Source organism: Myotis daubentonii, chromosome 2, assembly GCF_963259705.1.
Source record: "Myotis daubentonii chromosome 2, mMyoDau2.1, whole genome shotgun sequence".
In the NCBI taxonomy this organism is placed as follows: domain Eukaryota; kingdom Metazoa; phylum Chordata; class Mammalia; order Chiroptera; family Vespertilionidae; genus Myotis; species Myotis daubentonii.
Window position 1 is genome coordinate 134519427 of NC_081841.1, and position 21463 is coordinate 134540889.

The following is a 21463-nucleotide window of genomic DNA, read 5'->3' on the forward strand; positions in this document are numbered from 1 at the left end:
ATAGCTCCTGAGTGAGTCTGGAGGCAGCTGCAACAGTTTTGTCAACGCGTGGGAGCAGATCACCCCCAGCAACCACGAAAGCACGTCTGTTGGGTCTGGAAGGAGGTGATGATTGTACAACATTGTGACTGTGTTAAATGCCACTAAATAGGTGAATTTCATTTTTTTTTAAATGGGGAAAAAACATATAGGAACACTTACACCCAGAGCAATAAATATGTAGGTTTTTTTTTGTTGTTGTATCATTTGTTCTAGTTTTCTGGCACTCTAGATAATCAAAGCAGAAAATTATTTTTAGGGTTCTAACTTGAAAATAGAAAGGCAGATAATCCTTTATAAATAGTAAAACAACTGTAATCCAAAAAAATTTTAAATGGACAGTTTGACATGTCTCAGCAGATAGCCTCGAACTGGGGATCATTACCTCCTCCGCAATCTCTCTGGGAGCTTACATCCCCACAGCCCCCACCTGAGGTAACCAGGAGTGGCAGGACATGGTCCATCACCCGTCACACACATGGACCGAGGGAGCCATTGCTGGGCCGGACAGAGGCCTGGAGTGGCCTTGAGCAAGCGTCCGCCCCACAGGGGCAGCTCTAGTGGACCATGAAGGCTGCGCAACGGGTACTCTCCTGGGATGGTCAATAGAAGACACAAGGAGAAAGTCTGCTGGTGAAGGCAGGGGCAGTAGCTTCAGAGGCCAAATATCTAAGTCACCACCGGGGTGGAGCCCCAAAGCAGGGATTCACAACCGCCAGTTCTGAAGCCGCGCTTACCAGTTATTGTTGTGAGGATGTCACCAGAGCTGCTATTGAAGTAATGGGGTGATGACCTCATCTGGACCCTCTTACAAGGCCTGACCCTGTAGCTTGAGACAACTTTCTGACTCCTGTAAGTAACCTGAGGAGGTGTCTGTGCTTTGAAACCAGGAAGAATCTAATCTATACTAATAAAAGGAGGGTAATATGCTAATTAGATCAGATAGGCTGGACGTCTTCCGATGTCCTCCAGACAAAGCCACAGTGGCTGTGAGGGCTGGCAATGGCAGCAGCAGCAGCAGCAGCAGGGTGATGGGGGTGACGCCTTCCCCTGATAGGCCCGGTCACCTTCCGCAGAGGGAAGCCAGACTGTGGGGAGCAGGCCTAAGCTGTCAGTAGGACATCCCCTGAAGGCTCCCAGACTGTGAGAGGGGGCAGGCGGGCTGAGCCCTCCCCCCCTCCCCCCCAGTGCATGAATTTTCATGCACTGGGCCTCTGGCTTACATATAAGTGCCACCAAAGGAAGTGACCAAAGGATCTGGGCTACTCCCTGCTTCCCTGACAAAGGCTGGTAGGGCTCTCCCTGGGGCAGCGCATTCCTCAGCTTCTCTGCTTTGCCAGCCTCCACTACAGAAGCTAAAAAAGCGAAGCACTTCTTTCCCCAAACTTCTGGAGCTAAATGTGGCCAAGTGTCAAGTTGGAACTCTTGGGGGGTAAGGGGAGAGTCTGAGGAAGCTTTTACCTCTATATAAAGTGTTACCAGTGAGCTGACAAGACCTCGGTTCTTGTCTTCTTGAAGGAAAGATTTCAATGAAGAGACAAAATGCAGCAAAGAAAGCAAGAATTTATTGACCGAAGCAAAAAACACACTTAAGACAGTGAAACAAGGAAGGGCATAGAAGAAGCAACAGGAGAGCCCAGGCTGGGCCACTTTGGCTCACTGGGAAGACAGAGAAAAGGGGGCCTTGGAGACAGGGTCGGGGGTGAGCCCGGGACAAGCTGCTGCTGCCCATTGCTCCCCTGGTTGTAAATCTTGTGGGGTCCCTTTGAGGGAAGAAGGGGGAAGGGAATGGTGCTCCCCTGCGGGAGAGCCTTCGATGGGCATTTATCTTTCTCTTGCCGGCAGGAATCTTAGGGGAGCTCTCAGGGGAGGGTCTCAATAGAATATTCATCAGCTTTCCAGGTGTGTTTTTTCAGGGTTGTGGTCTCCACTGATTGGTCTGCACCAGGGGATCGTTAGTCAATGCAGCTAGTCCTGAGGTAACCAAGGTGTCACCTGTCTGGTTTTGCTGCTTTTCTGAGCCTGAAGTTGACATACAACCAAGGTCTAGATGTTATCATCACAAAGAAAAAGGTCAGGGGTCTAAACCGCATGACCAGCGATATGCTAGGGGAGGTCTTTGTTTTCCCAGTTTTGCCCCTTGCTAAGCACCCAGAGCTTTCTGCCTGGTGACTTTCTATACTGGCCCATTGTCCTTGCTCTGCTCATGTCTGTCTAACTGCCTATAACAAAAGGCCCAGGCCCAGGATTAATGGTCATTGGCACTGCCCTCCCCGATCCTCCTGCCAGTTTACAAACACGGTACCTGCAGCTATGGAACAAAATAATAATAGAAGACTCACAAGCTAAGAAGGGCAGGACAGAGAGAGAATCATAAGGGTTCTTTTAAAAAAAATTTTTTAAATTGATTTCAGAGAGGAAGGGAGAGGGAGATAGAGATAGAAACATCAATAATGAGAGAGAATCATTGATTGGCTGCCTCCTGCATGCCCCACACTTGGGATCAAGCCTGCAACCCAGGTATGTGCCCTTGGCCAGATCAAACCTGGGACCCTTCGGTCTGCAGCCCGACGCTCTATCCACTGAGCCAAACTGGCTACGGCCATAAGGGTTCTAACTGGCATTGCCAGCAGCTTCTTACCTTCAGACTTCTTGTTCTGTTAGAAAATTACCACTTTAACAAGGTATCTTTACTTGCAATTTTCCCAGCTGATAACACTGTATATGTAAAACTAATAACAAAATATGTCATTATCTATCTATATAATAGAGAAATATGCAAATTAGCCGGGACGCCATAACGTCACGACCGAACAGCAGGGACCTGAGGCTGCATGGCACCTGGCTGAGGGCGAGAGACCTCAGGACGTGCCCTTTGCCTGGTGGGGCTTGACGGGGGACCTCAGGCTGTGCCCCCTGCCCCGCAGGGCTTGACAAGGGACCTCAGGCCATGCCCCCCCACCCCAGCTTCAGGCCAGGAGACCTCAGGCCATGCCCCTCATCCCAGCGCCAGGCTGGTGGACCTCAGGCCACGCCCCTTGCCTGGCGGGGCTTGATGGGGGACCTCAGACCATGCCCCTGACCCCAGCTCCAGGCTAGGAAACCTCAGGCCATGCCCCCCGTCCCAGCGCCAGGCCGGTGGACCTCAGGCTGCACCCCCTGACTGGTGGGGCTTGACGGACAACCTCAGGCCACACCCTCCAACCCGGTGCTTGGCTGGGGGACCTGGGGCTGCATCCGCCACCCAGCAGTGCTTGACGGGGGACCTGACACTGAGCCCCCCACCTGGCACCGGGCCTGGGGACCTGAGGCTGTGTCCCCCACCTGGCGCCAGGCTGGGGGACCTGAGGCTGCACCCCCCACCTGGAGGGGCTTGATGGGGGTGGGGCCAGCCAGGTCTGGGTCTCCTGCATTTTTGAAGCGTGTGCAGGTGGTGGGCAGGGACTTGACTCTGGGTCCTGTGGTGCGCCCCAGACTCTGACAAGAGGAAAATTTTCATATACATTTTTTAATGTATTTTTTTTATTGATTTCAGAGAGGAAGGGAGAGGGAGAGAGATAGAAACATCAATGATGAGAGAGAATCATTGATCGGCTGCCTCCTGCACGCCCCACACTGGGGATCGAGCCCACAACCTGGGCATTTGCCCTGACTGGGAATCAAACCGTGACCTCCTGGTTCATAGGTGGATGCTCAACCACTGAGCTACTCCAGCCAGGCTTTCATATATATTTTACTAATTTTCTTTCACCTCTGACATTTCTATTGTAGGGAAAGGGCAAATAGTAATATTAAAATATTTCCTCTAGCCCTAACCGGTTTGGCTGAGTGAATAGAGCGTCGGCCTGCAGACTGAAGGGTCCCAGGTTCGATTCCAGTCAAGGGCATGTATCTTGGCTGCAGGCTCATCCCCAGTAGGGGGTGTGCAGGAGGCAGCTGATTGATGTTTCTCTCTCATCGATGTTTCTAACTCTCTACCCTTTTCCTTCCTCTCTGTGAAAAATCAATAAAATATATTTTTAAAAAATATTTCCTCTAATTAATTCCCTTTTACTGTGCACAAATTTCATGCACCCAGCCACTAGTAGATTTATAATTTCCTTAAATAAACTTTTTAGCAAATCACATGCTTGCTATTCATTCCACAGTAGAAACCAATCATTCCAACTGCATCTTATACAAATGTGAGTTTTAAAAATCACTGGGTTTTGTTAAGAAGAAGCTCACAGTGTACCCAGCCTCTGCACAGGTCAGTGCCCAGGCTCTGCAGAGGTGCCTGAAAGGGAATGATTTATGTTTGAATGCGTCTCCTCTTAAACAGACCCTGCTGTATAGTGTCATGCAGTAAGAATATGAAAAAAGTTTCTGTTCATAATTAAGCATATTTAACCATTACTTATGTCAAAGGGAACTATTCTAGAATCAATGCAGCCCTACATAAAATTATCAGGGACCGATTCTTAGAGAAATATGCCACACTCATATTAAATGTCTTCCCAAAGTGTTCAATATATTTATGCCCTAAAGAGTGCCTACTTAGCTAGCCCACATAACATGAGCTCTAAGTCTAACACTCAGCAAATACTGGTTAACTAACAAATTCTTCTGCAGACAGCAGAACCACAGCAGCCACATTTCAAACCGTTGCTTAAGCTGGAACTGATAATGTTGTGCTGGATTTCTCTCATCATCACCGTCCCTCCCACAGGTCAAGGCCATTCTTCCTGGATGGTTTGAGTCATATGAACATGCATTCCAAGAGGAATGTGCCAAACTGTTCTCCTAACACCAGCAAAGGGTTTTGAAGTGATAGAGGTATCTATATGACCAGGAACCCTGGGCCTTAACTTGGATTTTCCAGCAGCATGGGAAAATTCTGCAGCCAGAGCTACAAGGACCCACATTTCACCATCACCCTTTCACCTACTTACCTTAAAAAAGTTAACTAGACCTTGGCTAGGGCATATCGATCTATCTATTCAAGAGAATGCCCTCCACACTTTGATGTCTCTTTTCCAGATTAAAAAAAAAAAAAAAAAAAAAGTAGTCCTACATAAACAGGATGACCCTTTCCCCAAATATGTTTCCTTTCATCAGAATTCATGGAAAAATCAAAACTAATGATCAGAGCCCAGGCCAGGTGGCTTAGCTGGTTGAACCACCATCCTGTATACCAAAAAGTTTTGGGTTCAATTCCTGATCAGGGCACATACCTAGGTTTTGGGGAGGCCAGTGATTAATGTTTCTCTTTCATATTGATGTTTCTCTCTCTCTTTCTCTCCCCCTTCCTCTCTCCCTAAAATCAATAAAAACATCCTCCAGTGAGGATTTAAAAAAAAAAAAAACCCTAACGATTTAATAAATCGGGGTTTGTGTGGATTGTCCACTGTCCTCTTTCCATTTATGATATTAAAAAAAAATCTTGGTGGGATAGCCACAAGTTGTGACCATATCACACACAACAAGATGTGAGTGCTTAATAAATGTCAGGTAAATTCTAATCAGTAAAGCCAGCCAACCAGAAGACTTACAGGCTTCATCTCAGGATTGTTTTCTGTCCTTCATTTTCTACGCGAATACTGTGGAGACGCCATTAGGAGTTGTTCATGATGGATGTCTACCAGTGAGCACTTTATTACTTGCTCTCGCCCACCAGCAGCACTGTTCCTTAACATGAGCCATAACAGCTGACTCGCCTGCGAGAATAAGTAGAAGGTAAGTAGTCTGGGCTGTTTCTACCGCCTGCCAACAGGAGGGACGTAACAAGACTCTCCCATGTAGGACAATAGGATTTTTCTATTGCTAATTTTGTCTGACTGCAAATTCAACTTCTTTTGAAGATCCATATTCATTTAATTCTCTGGTCTGGGAAACTAAAACTGCATTTCCAGCCACAAGCGTGTACCTTGAATATTGAGTCTTGTTTCCTTTTGTGTTTAATAAAGTAGAGAATGAAACAGAACAAGAGGAAAAAAGAAAAAGAAAAAAAACAAACCTGTGGAGAGCCCAGCGTTGACCTATGAACCAGGAGATAGTGGTTCGATTCCCGATCAGGGAACATGCCCAGGTTGCAGGCTTGAGCCCCAGTGTGGGGGGTGCAGGAGGCAGCCAATCAATGATTCTCTCTCATCATTGATGTTTCTATTTCTTTTTTCCTCTCCCTTCTTCTCTGAAATCAATAAAAATATATATATTTTTAAAAACCTGTCCTTCCCATCTCTGCTTCCACAACATAGCCTTCAGATCTCCCTTTCCTCCCTCCAATCCCTGTGATTACATTTAGGGCCCATCCAGATAATACAGGAAAATTGCCCATCTCAGGATCCTTAATCATATTTGCAAAGTCTCGTTTGCCATGTAAGTTAACATCACAAGTATCAGGAAATAAGACTTGGATATCTATGAGAGGCCATTATTCAGCTGTCCACAGTACATACCCCTAAGTGTGACAAAGCAGTTACCCCTCTAAGAGTTCTCAGCAGTAAGTTTCCACTACAGTATCAGGCACTATTTCATTTTAAAATGAAAGGCCAGGTTTAAAACATTATTCATTGTTAACTTGAACAGATATTCTATCCCATCCTCTCATTGTTTAATAAATGAAGCCTTAAGAGTTCAATTTTCTTTAGTTATCACAATATGAATTAGACACTTGGCAATTACCTAAATAATTTGAGCCCTGGTTTTTTATGTCAGGTGCTCTGATTTTATTTGAATAGGCTGTTTGTTTTACCCAATCTCTATTTCCTTTTGTGTTAGCTAGGCCAACTGGTTCTGAAGCAATAACTTTCCAAAGTTTTTAATTAGAAATTGGAGCTTAATACACACAACTGATATCACACTTAATCTCCTCTATCATCTGCTTTTATGACTTACGGAAAATTCACTAGGCACTAAGAAAAGAAATGAATGCAAATAAGTGTTTACACAATCGTCTAGGTCTCATTTCCTCAATGCTTTATTTTCATAAAATCTTATTGTTTATTTAAACCAATATAAAGTTATAGAATTGGGGGGGGGGATGTGATGACAGCCTAGTTTCAAGGCATTCATTTAGTTGTATTTTTTCTTTTGTTTTTGTCTTTTATTTTAATAAATCTTTATTGTTCAAAGTATTACATATGTCCCTTTTTTTTCCCCATTGACCTCTCACACTCCCCTTCCACCCCAAGCCTTCACCACCCACTTATCTCTATCTATGGGTGGTTGTATTTTTTAAAAAATATATTCTTTCAGCCCTAGCCAGTTTGGCTCAGTGGATAGAGAGTCGGCCTGTGGACTGAAGGGTCCCAGGTTAGATTCTGGTCAAGGGCACATGCCTGGGTTGCGGGTTCAATCCTCAGTAGGGGGCGTGCAGGAGGCAGCCAATCAATGATTCCCTCTCATCATTGATGCTTCTATCTCTCTCTCCCTCTCCCTTCCAATCTGAAATCAATAAAAAATATATAAAAAATAAATATACAAGTAAATACTGTCAGATGAAACATGCTATAAAGAAAATAAAGCAAGATAGAGAATGGTGGCCAGGGCAGGGTGTGGAATTCCATGTTAGATGGATGGCCTGGAAAAGGCATGTCTGAAAGGAGATTGGATGAGAAAACCAGCTTAACACATCTGAGATAAGTAGAGAGAACAATACATCTGAGAATTTTCAGCACAGGCAATAGGAAATGCAATGGTCCTGAGGCAAGTGTGCTTGGGCTGTTTGGGAGCTGGTGTGGCGGGAAATGGAGTGATAGGAGATGCTATAGATTGAATGCTTGTGTCTCCCAAATTCATATATTAAAACCTAATCCCCCATATGAAGGCATTAGAAGGTGGGGCCTCTGGGAAGTGGCATTTTCCTAAATGTCATGAGGGTGGAGCCCTCATGAATGAGATTAGGACCTTATAAAAGAGACTGCAGAGAGCTCCCTCACATTGGGCCATGTGAGGTCACAATGAGATGGCCATCTCGAACTAGGAAGCAGGCTCTCACCAGACACTGAATCTGCCAGTGCCTTACCTTGGACTTCCCAGGCTCCAGAACTGTGAGAAACAAATTCTTATTGTTTATAAGCCACCCAGTCTGTGGTATTTTCTTTTCTTTTTTTTAATCCTCACCCCAAGGATATGTTTTTATTGATTCTAGAGAGAGAGGAAAGGAGAGGGAGAGAAAAACATCAATGTTTCACATCCATCAGTTGTCTCCCATAAGCGCCAGGACTGGGGACTTTACCCGCAAACCGGGTATGTGCCCTGACCAGGAATCGAACCCATGCCTCTTCAACTGCATGGGTTGAACTGCCTCTAACCACTTGGATCCACTGGCCAAGGCTATGGTATTTTCAATAGCAGCCCAAACGGGCTAAGTCAGGAAACAAGGTCGGACAGCTAGGGGAAGAGTACACAGACATTTTTATTTCCCAGCCTATTACCATCCTTTGCTCTCTGTTTTTAAATAATTTTAGTTTGCTTACATTTCTTTTTATCACACGCCACAACAACAGGACACGTGTAGGGACTGTGGTTGGTAGTCACCATATGGTTTAGATTAGCTTTGGACCTACCTCCATTATCATGTGTCTCACTGCTTTGTGTACTTTGTGCACTGCAGGTACATGTATGTGTGTCCCTTCTGCTCAGCTGACCAGCACTGTGGGCTCCTTCTGGTAGGGTCATGTCCGCTTAGGTGTACATCCTCCACACGTGGCACCAGGCCTGCCTGTGCTAAGTATTCACAATATTGACCAACTAAAAGGCGAATGAGGCAGCTCAGCTTCTCCCAGCTGTGTGTCTTCACAAATCAAATGGCAGTGCAGAAATGGAGCATTTGCAAGACCCATATATATGCTGTCTATAAGAGACCCACCTCAGGATGAAAGATACACACATACTAAAAGTAAAGGGATGGAAAAAGATATGTCACGCAAATGGAAAGAAAAATAAAGCTGGGGTAACAATACTTATATCTGACAAAATAGGCTTTAAAACAAAAGCTATAGTAAGAGACAAAGAAGGACACTACATGATGATAAATGGAGCCATCCAACAAGAGGATAAAGCCCTTGTAAACATTTATGCACTCAACATAAAAGCACCTAAATATGTAAAGCAAATCTTGATGGACATAAAGGGAGAGATTGACAGTAATACAGTCCTGGTAGGTGATTTTAACACTCCATTGACATCAATGGATAGAACTTCCAGACAGAAAATCAACAAGGAAATGGTGGCCTTAGAGAAACCAAGATGGCGGCATAGGTAAACACCGGAAATTGCTGCCTCCCACAACAACTTCAAAAATACAACGAAAAGACAAAATGGACATCATAGGAAGGCTGGCTGAGTGGAGATTCTACAACTAGAAGGAAAGAGGAAAGCACACTGAGACTCAGAGGAGCTGCAGAAGTACAGTGCAGAGGTACAGAGGCTCAAGCTCACGGAAAGGGGCTGGCACCTGAGGATGCGGCTGTCTTTTTGAGTCAGGAGGGAGTCACAGGCTCCCAAATGCTCTGAACTCCAGTTCCGGGAAGTCTCTGGGGACCCAGGATTCATATGGGGAGACCCTGGACTGTCTGGCAGCAGGCAGAACTCGGAACTTGAGGGCGGCTTTCTCTCAGAGGTGCTTGCAGCAATTACCGGGATGCTGAGACAAGGGGCCCCTTAGGGCAGGGCTGAGGATCAGCCATAGCTGTTTGCTCCCCCCTGTTGATTCCCTGAGTCCCCGCCCCACCCAGGCTGCAGCAGAGGCTTTTGCATATGAATGCCCTGGCCCTTTGCAATCTGGAAATTACCTAACAAATTGCAGCTGGGCCAGACAGACCCAGCACTTCCAAGAGAAGGCCCAAGGCCCCACAGCAGCTTGCATTGCTTCACAGCTGGGTGTCATCTGGGCACCTCCAAACCCCAAAAAAGGAAGGGGAATCTGCAGATCTCTTCATTGCTCCTGCTGGGTAGCCTCAGGTAGAGGCTAAATTAGCACCTCCTTAGATCCAAGTGCCAGTGTACCCAGTGGTCAGAGTGGGACCATCCAGATTACAACTCCTCAGATCCATAAGGGACACACTCAGGGGGCAGACTCAGTGAGCACCAAAGCCCCACTGAAGCAAGTCTTTCCCCAGAAGGGTGTCTCCAGCACAGAAGTTCTCCCACTGCAGACACAGCTGATTCTTACAGACAATTGGCCTGGAGGTCAATTCCTCCCAGTGATACCTACAACAATCAAGGCTTAACTACAACAAGACTACACCAAGACTGTGCACAAAGCCCACAAAGGGGTGCACCAAGAGTGTCCACCTCAGGTAATTGGGGAGGCTGAGCCACTGGGCCCTATAGAACACCTAGCACACAAAGCCACTCTACCAACACAGGGAAGCAGCCAAAATGCGGAGACAAAGAAACAGGACACAAATGACAGAAATGGAAGAAAGCAAACAACTGGATATAGAGTTCAAAACCACGGTTATAAGGTTTTTCAAGAATTTTCTGAAAACCGCTGATAAATTTAGTGAGACCCTGGAGGATATGAAAAAAGACCAACTAGAAATTAAGCATACACTGACTGAAATAAAGAATAATATACAGAGATCCAACAGCAGACAAGAGGATCCCAAGAATCAAGTCAAAGATTTGGAATATGAAGAAACAAAAAATACCCAACCGGAAAAGCAAAAAGAAAAAAGAATCCAAAAATATGAAGATAGTGTAAGGAGCCTCTGGGACAACTTCAAGTGTACCAACATCCGAATTATAAGGGTGCCAGAAGAAGGGAGAAAGCAAGATATTGAAAACCTATTTGAAGAAGTAATGACAGAAAACTTCCCCTACCTGGTGGAAGAAATAGACTTACAAGTCCAGGAAGCGCAGAGAACCCCAAACAAAAGGAATCCAAAGAGGACCACACCAATACACATCATAATTAAAATGCCAAGAGCAAAAGACAAAGAGAAAATCTTAAAAGCAGCAAGAGAAAAAAAGTCAGTTACCTACAAGGGAGTACCCATACAACTGTCAGCTGATTTCTCAACAGAAACTATGCAGGCCAGAAGAGGGTGGCAAAAAATATTCAAAGTGATGAATGCTAAGAACCTACAACCAAGATTACTTTACCCAGAAAAGCTATCATTCAGAATTGAAGGTCAGATAAAGAGCTTCACACATAAGAAAAAGCTAAAGGAGTTCATCACCACCATACCAGCATTATATGAAATGCTAAAAGGTGTTCTTTAAAAAGAGGAAGAAGAAAAGGGTAAAGATAAAAATTATGAACAGCAAATACATATCTATCAACAAGTGAATCTAAAAATCAAGTGAATAAAAAATCTGATGAACAGAGTAAACTGGTGAATATAATAGAACCAGGGGCATGGAAAGGGAGTGGACTGACAATTCTTGGGGGGAAATGGGGTGTGGGGGTGCAGGAAGAGACTGGACAAAAATCGTGCACCTATGGATGAGGACAGTGGATGGGGAGTGAGGGAGGAGGGTGGGGTGGGAACTGGGTGGAGGGGAGTTATGAAGGGAAAAAAGAGGAACAAATGTAATAATCTGAACAATAAAGATTTAATTTAAAAAAAAATAAAGTGAAACATAAAGACTTTATGTCTTTATACATTAAAAAAAAAAGAAAGAAAAGAAATCCATTGCTTAAGGAGGCAGGAGAAAGCAAAGCAGGAAAATCTCTGGGATTAGATAAAAAGTAAAACAAGAGACACATACCTCTCTTATACAGGATAGTTAGCAATGAACTCAATAGCAATGAGCAGCTTTGTGGTCTCTGCAGAGCACAGAGCAGTGCCTGTGCTCCGAGGTGACAAGAAAAAGGAAAATTCCTTTAACATTCCAAAGGTATGTTATCACAGATGCCAAAAGACGACAGGCAGGCTCCATTAAGGTAAAGATTGACCTTTGTCAGGGAAGACGCAGGCCTAGCACACACACCACAAACTGCGTTTAGGTAACAAGTTTTAATTTCAGGCTAACTTTGTGGTTAATTTAGGTCTCTGAGTTTAAAAGGCTACCATGCAGGCCTTACCTGTGCTAGTCACAGATGAGCGTGTGACTCTTTGTCATTTACTCTCTCCTTCGAACACTTGTGCCCCACCTCTTGCCACCAATCATGTCCCTCCTCTGTCCCACCACAGGGGGAGAAACCAGCAAGTACCTGTATGCTGCAAGCAGCTGCAGCTTCCTCGCCACCTGCGGGCCTGGCCCGCTCACCCACTGTGCTCAACACGCCAGTGCCATGACTTTCTTCTCTACCTGGGAGGTGGACTGCTCCAGACCTAGCTGCGTGCCCAGATTGTGCAGCTTAACTTTAAAGAAGCTGGTGGTCTTGAAGGAGCTGGAGAAGGAGGTCATCTCCATGGTGATAGCAGTGCAGATGCAGGGCTCCAAGGGCATCTAGAGATCCCACGAGATTGTGCTGCCCCGCAGCGGACCAGTGGAGACTGACCTGGCGCTGACCTTCTCCCTGCAGTACCCCCACTTCCTCAAGAGAGAAGGCAACAAGCTGCAGATCGTGCTGCAGCAGAGGAAGTGCAGTCACAGCCAGACCAGCCTGGGCTACAGGACACAGGCCACAGGGGCCGTCCACATGGCCGAGGTGATGCAGCGACCCCCCGAGGGTGGCCAGGTGCTGAGCCTCAGCAGCAGGATCCAGGGGTCCTCCATCACGGTGGCTGAGATCTGGATCTCCTCCCTGTCCAGTCAGCCCATCGACGACGAGGACGGCACCATGCAGGCCAGCCCCAAGGCCAAGTCCATGGGTAGCGACACGGAGGGGAAATCTGAAAGCTTCACTGAGCTGGAGGCCAGCTACACACAGGCAGGACCTGGAAGAAGCTGACTTTGACCTGGGGCAGCCCAAGAAGCATCAGCGATGCAGGCAACAAAACTTGAAGCGGAAAGTCATGGCACTGCTTCCCAGGTCCCCCATGTCAAAAGAGGTCCTGGAATCGGATAGGGACCCTACAGAGCATGTCCCCGAGGTGGAGGAGGACCTGGACCTTCTCTATGACACCCTTAAGAATCCCAGCGACAGTGGCCCAGACATGGAGGACGATAGCAGCATCCTCAGCAACACCAAGCCCAAGACCAGACAATACTTTGAAGGCCTGGCACACTCCAGCTGGCAGACGGAGACGAGGAGCTTACACAGTGCCCGGAGGCAGAAGGAGCCTCCTCGGCCGGCCAACATGCCCATGAAGACCCAGGGCGCAGGCGGCAAGCTGTTCAGTGGCAGTGTCTCTGACTTGATGGCCTACAGCACCCCCACCACCAAGGTGGTCAAGAGCTGGATCTTCTCCCTATCAAGCCAGACCGTCAACCACCTGGACCACGCCATGCCGGCCAACACCAAGGCGAAGGCCACTGATAACTTCTCTGAGGGAGAGTCTGAGATCATCTTCTCTGAGCTGAAGGTCAGCTATAATGCTGCCCACAGGCATGACCTGGACGAGGATGACTTGGACCTGGAGAAGCCGATAGGATAAAGGAGGTCCACGACCAGGCAACAGAACTACCAGCAGAAAGTTGCAGAGTGGCTGCGCAGGTACCAAATGACGGTGGAGGTCCTGGACTCAGAGCAGGAGTCTGAGGAGCAAGTCCCTGATGTGGACAAGGACCTGGCCCTTCTGTTTCAGAGGATGGTGTGCCCCAGTGACAGCAGCTCAGACATGGAGGATGATGACCGTCTCCTAACCCCTCCCATGCCTGAGCTCATGACATATTCTGAAAGCCTGTCAAGCCCAGATATGGAAGAGGATGACAGAGTCCTCAGGACCCATAGGCCCAGATTATACTTTGAAAGCCTGTCAAGTGACAGTGGCTCCGACTGGGTGGCCCACAGCATGCCCAACCCTGGGGAGCAGCCGGTACAGCCTGAGGACAGCCCGGAGGCAGGGACCTCTGCCCAGGACATGCTCACTAAGAGGCGCACCACCAAGACCGAGTCTCTGGTCATCCCTTCCACCAGCTCCAAGGGGAAACAGCCCGCCTGCTGGGGCTGGAGCAGGTCTCTGAATGAGTTGTCCAACAGCCTGATCAAGGAGCGCTGTCCAGTCCCACAGAGCCAACTGCAGGTCCCCAGGAAGACTGTGTTCGACCAACTGAACCACAGCCTCATCTCCAACGACTGTCTGCCCAAGAACATCATCCTCATCAACACCTCCGACAGGCAGGGGCAGTCCCTGTCGGATGTCCTGCAGCAGCACACGCTACCCGTCATGTGCACCAACTCCATGGTGGATGTCCAGGAGGCCTTCAGCTCCATCATCTCCTGGATACAAAGATACCGCAACTGCAATACCGAGGCCCCAATGCCAGTGAAGATCGCAGTGGCGGGGGATCAGCACTACTTCAGCACCACGCTGCGGGTCTTTGTGAGCAGCTGTCCCACAAGGCCCCGGACTGGCTGGGCTACATGCACTTCCTGGTCATCCCGCTGGGTTCCCACCCCTTGGCCAGGTACCTGGGCTCCGTGGATTGCCGCTACCACAAACTCTTACAGGACCTGGCCTGGTGGGAACTGTTCTACCACCTGGAGGCCCAGGATGCTGTGCAGAACATTGTGTTGAAAATCAGAGAGTACATCACAGGGGTCAACTGTGTCCTCCAGCTGCCCATCGCAGAGGCCATGCTCATCTCTAAGCCGAAGAGCCCGGACGAGCTGTCCTCGCAGAAGCTCATTCCCTTTGTGGGGGCAGTGAAAGTTGGAAGAGCGGAGCCAATTTCAGCCACATCAGGAGATTCACCTGAAGCGGGCCCCTCATGCTCCAATGTGCTTCTGTCCACCGCCAGGGAGGCCACACACAAGCTAATTTCCTTGTCATCAGTGAGTGGGGGCCTGTCCTCCCCTGGCCAGAGTGTGGGTGCTGAGCTGATGGAGTTGCAGGTGAATTACTGGAAGGCAGCCCAGCTTACAAACAGGAAGAGAAACAGGGTGAAGGAAGACCTGCTTGCCACCAAAAACACACTCCAGTGCACCTTCCGGTCTCTCCAGGTCAGCAGGCTACCCAGCAGCGGGGAGGCTGCAGCCACGCCCACAATGTCCATGACTGTGATCACCAAGGAGAAGAAAAAGAAGGTGATGTTTTTGTCCAAGAAAGACAAGGGCAAGGACTTGGAGTCCAAAAGCCAGTGCATCCAGGGCATCGGCCGCTTGGTCTGCTCTGCCAAGAACCAGGAGCACAGGCAGCGGGTCCTCATTGACGGCGTGGAGTGGAACGACGTGACGTCCTTCCAGCTGGCAGCCCAGTGGTCCTCCCACATCAAGCACTTCCCCGTCTGCATCTTCGGACACAATTCCACCTTCTAGCCCCGCCCCTCCCCCTGCCCTTCACCCTGCCTGGGCCAAGCCCAGGAGGACCCAGCTGCTTTTCTGTGAACAGTTCAGTTTACTACAGACACAGACTCTGGAAACACAGAGAAACTGTTTTGAGTTTGAATGCGCTCACAGCCTGGAACCTAAGAGGGTTGCCCTCACTGAGACCCCCAAATGCTCTGTTTAATAACCAGAACACTCCGGCAGGTGGGAGATCGGAGGGCAGTGTTGAGCTGGAGCATCATGGAAGGTGTGTTTTTGCCTCAGGATCCCCAGCACTGTCAGTAAGGAGGCTTCTGGCCTTGGAGACCTGCCCTTCCTGGGAACCAGGGCTCTGCTTAACCCTGGGAGCTGGCACCAGCCTGTGCCCAGACTCAGAGCTGGGCGGCCAGAGGCAAAGGGCTGGCCTCCCATTGGGGCATCCGGAGCACAACACGGAGGCCAGCCAGCCCAGCCTAGCCTTGGACCCCAGCTGCCAACCAACCAAGTGGCCCCAGCACCATCCACTTACGGTTCCCAATGAACTCCCGTCTCACAGGGTGAAATAAAAAGCGCTGTACAGTACAGATCACACAGGCACACGGGCTGGACAAACCAGTGCCCTCCTTGCTGGGCAGCAACCCACCTTCGTCCCTACCTCTTCAGGTTATCACAGAACATTTGCTGCCACCCAACAGGTGTTGCACCAGCTATTTACAAGGTGAGCAACCTGCCCCTCCACAGCACAGTGGTCATTTGGCCACTTGCTGGCTGTGAACTCTCAGATCACTGCATCCCTCTGAGTGTTTGTTTCTAAGAACATGAGGTGAATCAAGGAGTAACCCCATAGGGTTTTTGCAGGGACCCTGTAGGGTGTTCCCCTAAAGCTTTCTCTGGGTGCCCGGACAGGGGATAGGTCTGCAGCAGGGGCTGTGGTTGTGCTAATTGGTCCTTTTTCTTCCTCATATGTGATTCTTCTCAGGGCCCAGGGCTAAGCTCTTTTCTCATGTCATAAAGAGACCGGAGGTTCTGTTATGGGTCCCTGTCCTGGCTGAAGCCAGAGCAGAAACCCCAGGGGTGAGCAGTGGGGCCCAGGATCACCCAGCTATCTGTAATGGGGCTGGTTTGGGCTCATTCATTCAGCAAATATATCAGAGTCTTCCAGGTACAGACACGTCTCTAGGCACCGACCATAATCCAGTGCACAGAGCAGACCCCAAGCCTGTACTGTAGAGCTTCCCTCTAGTCGGGAGCGATTCAGTCACACTAGGCTGCACAGGCTCGGAGTGTCCACAGGACAGCCGATGTGACGTCCTCCGGCCTCCTCTCCCTATGGCTGCATCTTCCCGTATTGTGAAGAGGAAGGTGAACCTCTGTTCCAGCAGAAAACGTGAGTCTGTTTTGGATCAGAGCCATGAGGGGAGTATGGGGACTGTGAATTCAAGGTTCTGGCAGAACCCTGTATCCCACACATGGTGGGTTTCTGCAAGAGGGCAGAGGTCTGAGGGCTCCTCCTAGAAAAAGGACAAGAGTCAGAGAGCTGTGCATGTGGATTTGGGTGGTGTGGGAGAGCAGCGGGAGCTCAGTGGCAGAGTCAGCCTCTCAGAAAATTCATAGCCGTTCAATCCTAATCCAAGTCTGCCTGCACCCCTATCAGGGGTCATGCTCACTAATTTGGTAGAACCTCCTCAGGGCCAACTTGGCAAGTGTACCCAGCCCTGAGGGAGTTGAGTTTCAGTGGGAACCGAAGACCCCCACAGCGGGGCTAGTGAGTTAGGAAGCACGTAGGTACAGGAGCCAAAGTTTGAGGTGATAGGAGGGCCCTGGGAAGCCAAGGGTGGAGACAAAGTTCATTTGTTCACTCATTGGTCAGCTATTTCTGAAGCACCTACTGTGTGCTAATGAGTGACATGAACAGAGTGAACACCAGCCCTCCCTGTCCTCATGGAGTTGACATTTCAGTGGGCAGGTATGGGAGGAGACAGGGACACTGAGAGAGCATGTCAGGTTCCCCTAAAGAAGGGGACAGGTGGTTCCCTCATTGATCCAGAGCTGTCAGGTAGGAGGGCTTTCTGCCAGCCCCACCTGGGTGACCAGGCGCGTCTCTACCAGGACTGCCAGGTTGAAAATGGACAAGGAGCAGGTCTGGCTTCTGGATGGGCAGGAGCAGCAGGCACAGGACCCCAGGCTCTCTGAGTGGTGCTCTGGGAGGGCTGTGTGGAATGGAAGGGCAGGCCTCACACTCTGCTGCTCACCTATCTCTCTCCCCAGGGCCATCTCCTGCATCCTGGGCATCTGGCTGGACCAGCACCTCCAGAATTTCCCAGCCTGATGATGCTGTTGGCCTCCATAGAGCTCACCTTTCCAGTCTCCTACCTGCCAAACCAGGCCCAGTGCCTCCATTCACAGCGGGAGCACCTGAGCCCACCAAGGCTGAGATAGGAGGAGGAGGCCTCTGGGGGGTGGTGTGGGTGAGTGTGCCTTTGAAAGGCACACAAAAGGCAGTGAGGGTGGTAAGATGTCCTCTTCTTTCATCTACAGAACCAGCTCCAGAGCAACATCAGGAAAACCCTCAAGAGGCAGTGCCACCCTCGTGGCCTCTCCACAGCCAGAGCCGGATCCAGGCCCAGCTTTCACTGAACTTTAAGAGGCAGAAGAACCACCTGCAGCATTGGAGCAACTCACCCCAGTTCCTGCGAGGCCTGTGGTGCCAGATCCTAGGCCACAGCGCGTGTCAGGGGCCACGGCAGAAAGGGCGCCCCACCCCCCACACACACTCCTCATTTAGATGTAGTGTTAAAAGTTTTCTGTTCATGTTACATATGCTTATAATTTTACTATACTTTTATGATATTTAATAACATAGAGTGTACTGTTGAAAACATTTGCTGAAATACTCCTAAACATAACCTTAATTTAGATTCTATAAAATTTAACCATATAAACCCTCAGAGCTTTGAGCAAGTCTGTTTTTCTGGACCCTGACCCACCCAGGGAGAACTGTCCTCACCTTCTCCACCTGCCCTTCCTGGAGCCAGGACTCTGCTTCCCAGGGAGCTGGCTCCACCCTGTGCCCAGACTCAGAGCTGGGTGACCAGAGGCCAAGGGCTGGCCTCCCACTGGGGGCATCCTGAGCCCACCATGGAGGCCAGTCATCCCAGCCCTGAGCCTCAGCTGTCAACCAGCCAAGTGGCCCCAGCACCACTCACTCTGGATTCCAAATAAAGTTGACCCTTAGATGGTATATATATCTGTACCTTGCAGACTGCCCAGGAACATGGATTAGATAAACTGGTCAAATCCTTGGTGACTAGCTTCTTGGGCAGCTTCCCAACCTTGGTCCCACCTTGGTCCCACCCACCCTTCTGTGTGAATATAGAACATTTGTTACTAACCAATGTGTGTGGGACCAACCATGTCAGGTGAGCCCTGCCCCTCCACAGCACAGTGGTCACTCAGCCACCTGCTTGCTGTGAGTCTTCAGGTCACTGTACCTCTCTGAGTATTTGTTTCTCTGAACATGGGGAGAGCCTAGGCCCAGACTCATAGGGTTATTGGGAGGGTCCCCCTGGGAAAAGGCCCACTAGGAACCTGGACACTGGAGAGGTGTGCTGGAGGGGCTGTGGTTGTTCCTACTGGCCATTTTCTCTTCTCCTTAACCGAGCTCCTGCCTTATTTGTGATTCTCAGGCCTTAGGCTAAGCTATTTTCTCTTTTGATAAAGACATTGGAGATTCCATTAGGGGCCCCTGTCCTGGGTGAAGCCAGATTAGAAATCCCAGGGGTGAGCAGGGGGACCCCAGGCTCACGCAGCTATCTGAGATGGGGGTGGTTTGAGCTCATTCATTCAGCAAAGGCCCTGCCCCAGGACTGCACTCCCGCGCTTCCTTCTAGTCAGGAGGGATTCAGTCACACGGGGCTGCACAGGCAGGAGCACCCACAGGACAGTCGGTGTGACTTCTTCCTCAAAGTACCGCTGGTCTACACGTATTGTGAAGCAGAAACTGGATCTCTGGACCAGCAGAAAAAGTGAATGGGCTTTGGATCTGAGCCTGAAGGGGAGTATGGGGACTGTGACTTGAAGCTGGCAACACCCTGGGTCCCATATATGGTGGGATTTCTGCAAGAGGGCAGAGGTCTAAGTGCTTCCCCTAGAAAAAAGGGAGGGAGTCAGAGAGCTGTGCATGTGGATTGGGTGGTGTGGGTGGGTGGGGAGGGGATGTGGCTGCCCACAGAAAGAGCTCCCAGAGGCTGGGCTTAGGCAGGAGCACAGAGCTGCTCAGGTCAGTGCCCATGGCCTGCAGTAGGAGGGCTTCCTGGGGTGGGGGCTTGAACTGGGACTTCAGTGATGGAGATGGGAAGTTCTTTCCTTGGAAGGCACACAAAAGGCAGTCATGGTGGTAACATGTTCTTTTCCTGGATCTACAGAAGCAGCTCCAGAGCAAGATCCAGAAACACCTAAAGAGGAAACGCCAACTCTGGTGCCCTCTCCAGAGCAGAGCAGGCTCCAGGCACAGCTGTCACTGAACTTCCAGATGTGGACCCACCTGCAGCATTTGAGAAACTCGCCTCAGCTCCTTCAGAACCTGAGGTCCTAGATCCTGGGCCACAGCGTGTGTCCGCAGCCAGGACAGAGAGGGCTCCCTCCCCTCCTTTATATGAAGTTTTAAAATATTTGTGTTTATCATATACATGTTTATAACTTTGCTTTATTTTTCTTATACTATTCAGTAACATACTGTCTAATTAAAGAAAATGTAATAAAATACTCTTAAACATAAATTTAATTTAGATTCTATAAAATTTAACTCTATAATCCTTCTGAGCCTTGAGCAAATCTGTTTCTTCTGGGCCTGCATCGTGTTACTATGAGCCATAGGTTGGGAATAATTAGTCTCTCAGGAGCCATCTGCTCTAAGAATGTGGCCTGACCTTCTTTGAGGCCCAGGACAATTGGACTTTAGTGGAAATTGACCGACGAACATTGGGGCAGGGACCCTTTATGTCAGGGCTGCCCCTGGGAACCCACATTTTGTTTGACCTCATCTCCCACCAGCACATGGACAAAGCACGGCCTTATGCGCCCCCTGGAGTCCATGTTGCAGAATGCTGCAGGGTTTAACCAGCAGCAAGCAGTTCCTAAACCCTAACTGCCACCTGCACCTGGACAGAAACTCCACCTGCTCCACGCGCACGGAACAGCATTCTGAGCATCTCCTCTGTTGGCCCACAGCACTGAAGAGGGGACAGGGAATGTCCCAGGACCTGGGGTCCACACTCATCTCCTCCATAGGCACCGCTTCCAAATCTCCTCTGGGGTCAGAGCCTCTCTCTGCCCTCAGACCCTGAGCTCTGGTTCAGCTGTGCTTTTTCCTGAGGCTCTTTTTTCTCACCAGAGCCCATCAGCCGTTCTTTCTCACGCCCCAAGGCTGAACAAGGTTGTGGAGACAGCCTGGCTTCTCCTTTTACATCAATCCTCTTCAGTGCTCTGAACCACCCTGGTGAGGATGGACTACAGCCTTGTACGGCACCTGCCATGGCACAAGCTACACTGTCTCAGGACAAATGGGTATTCACTGTGGACCACACCCAGGGTCCCTGCTCTCAAGGAGATCAGCCCTGTAGGTTGACAAAAAGCTTCCAGCAAACAAAAGCCCGGGGCCAGACGGCTTCACAGGGGAGTTTTATCAAACATTCAAGGAAGAACTAAAATCTATCCTCCTCAGACTACTACAAAAAATTCAAGAGGAAGGAACACTTCCAAGCTCATTCTATGAAGCCAGCATCACCCTAATACCAAAACCAGGTAAAGACAACACAATGAAAGAGAATTACAGGCCAATATCCCTCATGAACATAGATGCCAAAATCCTCAACAAAATCCTAGCAAATCGGATCCAGCAGTACATCAGAAAGATCATACACCATGACCAAGTTGGATTTATCCCAGGGATGCAAGGATGGTACAATATCCACAAATCAATAAACGTAATACATCACATAAACAAATTGAGAGATAAAAACCACAAAGTCATATCAATTGATGCAGAAAAAGCACTTGACAAAATCCAACACCCTTTCTTGATAAAAACTCTCAGCAAGGTAGGAACAGAAGGCTCATACCTCAACATAATAAACGCCA

General features: G+C 49.0%; 1 protein-coding gene across 1 annotated transcript; it reads left to right on the plus strand.

Moving 5' to 3' along the window:
- Nucleotides 1-12259: 12259 nt before the first annotated feature.
- Nucleotides 12260-15337, plus strand: LOC132226337 (phosphofurin acidic cluster sorting protein 2-like). The gene is given in 4 exon segments (XM_059681074.1): nucleotides 12260-12834; nucleotides 12836-13249; nucleotides 13832-14400; nucleotides 14403-15337. Coding segments are annotated over 4 exon segments (2487 nt in total). The 5' UTR covers nucleotides 12260-12265.
- The last annotated feature ends 6126 nt before the right edge of the window (nucleotides 15338-21463 follow it).